Source organism: Triticum aestivum, chromosome 1A, assembly GCF_018294505.1.
Source record: "Triticum aestivum cultivar Chinese Spring chromosome 1A, IWGSC CS RefSeq v2.1, whole genome shotgun sequence".
NCBI classification, from domain to species: domain Eukaryota; kingdom Viridiplantae; phylum Streptophyta; class Magnoliopsida; order Poales; family Poaceae; genus Triticum; species Triticum aestivum.
Window position 1 is genome coordinate 1,756,967 of NC_057794.1, and position 3,639 is coordinate 1,760,605.

Below are 3,639 nucleotides of genomic sequence, written 5' to 3' on the forward strand. Positions count from 1 at the left end.
GAAGCTTCTTTCCAACTCTTCTTCAATTGTGAACTGTCATACTTACAGAATTTGAATTTAAAAATATTATGTAGATGGTGTCGTCTGTAGGTGTTTTGTTAGATTTTGGAACTTACCAATTTCGGTTGCTACATTTGGGCATATACTTGTAGTAAAGAATTGGAGGACTTCCTTTCCTTCTCCTTTCAGGCCAATTAGATAGTTTTAGTGCTCTAGTTTTTTCAGTTTTGGATCTTCCGAAGTTCTTATGTCCCTTCTATGTATTAATTTTGTATTTTCTCTACAATGTTGTACTTGTATGGGGTTTCTTTGGCAATAAATGGAGCTTTAAAAGAGTTTCCTCCAAATAGAACAAATGGGTCGTATTTCACCATATTGAAAGAATATACTATTGGGTAAACTGTGAATATGAGAAAGTAATCAAGCAAGAATTTACTTAGATAATAATATTGCATTCCTGTGTAATAAACTTACAGATTAAATGTGTCCCAAAGTTAACCCTGATTTCGATGTCTCATTTCCTGTAGTCAATGTATTTAGCAATGTTGAAGTTCTATTGATGCAATATTGGTGCAAGCTTGCAAAATATAATTAGAAATTAATATACCAAAGAGTATGTATACAATCACTTCTATTATTCTTATGATATATTATAGTAGTGAAATATGTATAAGGTCTGCAAACCATGAAAGAAATTGGTATTAACTCAATTGGAAATTTATAGCATACAAATTATGCCCCAACACTCAGGGATCAATTAATATGGACTAATTACTTCTAGCTAAGACGTGCGACATGTATATCTGATACTCAAAGGATGCTCCATGTTGAATCGCTCAAACTTACTGGATGCTCCAGAGTCCAGATAGATGATATTTGTGCACATTACTCGTGTAAATACCTACATCTGGTCCATGGATGCTTTTAACGGGCAAGTGTTACAATGACTCGGTTCCTATGGGGCTGATTGAAGTATGCTTCCACAAATAATTCTGAACATGGACCCCCTAAAAAAAATCTAAACAACGATCACTGTAGAGGAATGTAATTAAGTCAGCCCTAGCAGGTTAGAACCTCCACGTCATCCCTGCCGCTAGAATCTGCTTCCTGCCTTGAATATCTTCTGCATGTTTCCTGCTAATCCTCCATTGACGGCAGATCAGGCAAGAAGATTAGGTTGACGCGCCACTGAGTAATTAGGCATATGGGTTATACATACCTGATTCGGGCACTCATGCATGCATGTAGTAAGGGTTTGCATGCACACTCTTTTTTCCATATGAATATGCATGCATGCTAGGCATCATCATGTGAGCTGAGACGGGAGATCTTTATGGTAGGTAATAATAGTCTGTACGTCCCATTATCTCTTTTTATTAGAAAAGTAGATGTTCTTTTTTTTTTCTTCCCTGGTTAAGGACATGGGATACTGGGATGGGTACCTACAAAAAGGGCGTGGGAGATGTGTGCTTACGTGATAGATACGTGTGTTTTTTTCCACCAGGTTAAAAAAATGATTTTTCGTGAGAGACCAGGTCTGGCACGTTACCATGTGTGTAAAATAAATAAATGTATGACACATTAAGGACTCGTTGTCTGTTACGATGAAGCTATATATGTTACGCATATCTAATGGTTACATGATTATAATTTTAAATGATCCATCAGATCAAGGGCTAGTATTTTCTGATTAACGTGGAATTTTTTAGACTAATTCTATTATTTCTAATTCTAATTCTAATTAATCCATCATTTACTTTCAATATATAAATAGATAGATATGTCACTTCATTTAAAATTTCAACAAATATAATGTACGATTAAAGGACGCTACCCTTGGATTTCCCCATGCCACATTGCTAGTTTTATTCCAATAAGAAAAGAGAAGAAAACACGATAACCAATATACTATCATGCCGTAGCTAGCAAGCAAGTTGTACAATATTATCGCATGCAATTGTAGTAGATTTTATTTTCCTTGCAAACTGTAAATGATAAGAGATACTTCAAGATCAATATCGATACAAGTATATCAATTTTTGTTGTGCGGGTTGCTGGCCACTGCATGCAGCACCATCGTCTCAATTGTGAACCCAGGTCCAAATCCCATCATCACACCCCACTCACCCCTCACCCCTCTGTCCTCCTCCATCCGGCGCCGTTGCTCATCGAGCACGAAGATCACAATGGCGCCGAGCATGTTCCCATACTCTCTGAGCACCGTCCGACTTGCCGCGAGCTTCCCCGACTCCAGCTGGAGTGCCCCCTCGATGTGATCCAGTATTCCTCGGATGCCGGGGTGCACCACAAAGAAGAGATCATTCCAGAGGTTGGCGCCGTCGCTCATTACTCCAAGCGGTTGGAACGCATCTGTGAGACACTGGTCGATGTGTTTCGCCGCTATAGGAACCAGCTCCTTCGTGAAGATGTGGCCATCGAGGCCGGCCTCTGTCAGCTGCATGGTGAGCACACGGTCGGTCCCCGCTATCATGGTCTGCGAGGCGGACACCATCTTGAAGATTGGGCGCTCGACGGGGTGCATGGCGTCGGCGCCGATGATGACCGCGCCAGCACCGTCTCCGAAGAACGCCTGGCTGATGAGAGTGTGTGGGTGGGCATCTGCCTCCTCTGGGCCACGGAAGGAGACGATGGTGAGCTCGACGCAGACCACCAGCACACGCGCACCACAGTTGTTCTCTGCCAGGTCCTTGGCAAGGCGCAGCGAGGCGGCACCTGCGGAGCAGCCGTTGAGGTAGAGCATGGTCCGTCGTACGGAGGCGCGGATGCCGAGCAGACAGGCCAGGCGGAGGTCGACGCCAGGGGAGTGCGCGCCTGAGTTGGTGCTGACGACGAGGTGGGTGATGTCGGTGGCCGGACGGCCCCACTCGGCTATGGCTTTGGCTGCAGCTGACGCCGCAAGCTCTGGCGCAGCGACAGCCGCGATGGCTAGGCGGGCGTCCAGGGACGGCTTGCCACGGCAGAGGAAGTCGGGGTGGGCGTCCAGGAGCTCCTCCGTGTGGTGGAAGTAACGCTTGTCCGTTGGTGTCATCTGGCCTGGAAACAACAAAACACGTACGCGATGTTAACTTGATCATTCTTGTATTAAGATCGATCGTACAAGCAGCTAACATATAATTAGACGATCAAGCAATTTGACCACTGTATTTATGCATGCATGTGCTCATCTGCTTGCTTACACATGGCCTTGAATTTTTGCTTGAGGTCGGTGAGGTGCTGGCTCTTGGTGACCCGGAAATAGTAATCCGGGTACTCCTCCTGGGACACGCAGTTGGCCGGGTTAGCTGTGCCGATGGCGAGGACGGCCGCCGCCCCCTCCGCACGCTGCGAACGACGGATCTCCCGCACCGTGGACAGTAAGGTGGCCATGTTCTCATACGTCTACATAAGATAGAAAATCAACTCGTGTTCACACAAAACACATGAGCAATCCGAAAATTTGTGAGGGATGATGTATACAGATTATATAGAGAAATGCTACAGCTACGGGCACTTGTTTACTGGTTCAAGTGCAATGCCTCGTATGTTTTGTGTATGTTGCAAATTAATCAGGTTAGCCTTTGATGAATGCTAAAGTACAATCCATATTTTTAAGACCGGCGCATAAGACTCGCCTTATTC

The 3,639-nt window shown here is 44.5% G+C and overlaps 1 protein-coding gene across 1 annotated transcript; it reads right to left on the minus strand.

Moving 5' to 3' along the window:
• Positions 1–2,032: 2,032 nt before the first annotated feature.
• LOC123061245 (bisdemethoxycurcumin synthase-like) lies at positions 2,033–3,387 on the minus strand. The gene is made up of 2 exons (XM_044484285.1): positions 3,198–3,387; positions 2,033–3,054 (listed from the first exon to the last, which is right to left on the minus strand). The coding sequence occupies exons 1-2, from the start codon at positions 3,385–3,387 to the stop codon at positions 2,033–2,035; spliced, it is 1,212 nt and encodes a 403-aa protein (XP_044340220.1).
• Between the last annotated feature and the right edge of the window lie 252 nt (positions 3,388–3,639).

Coding starts and splice junctions, on each gene's coding strand:
- LOC123061245 (XM_044484285.1), bottom strand. CDS start 3,387: ATGGCCACCTTACTGTCCACGGTGCGGGAGATCCGTCGTTCGCAGCGT. Junction 3,055..3,197: donor GCAAAAATTCAAGGCCATGT/GTAAGCAAGCAG, acceptor TGTTGTTTCCAG/GCCAGATGACACCAACGGAC.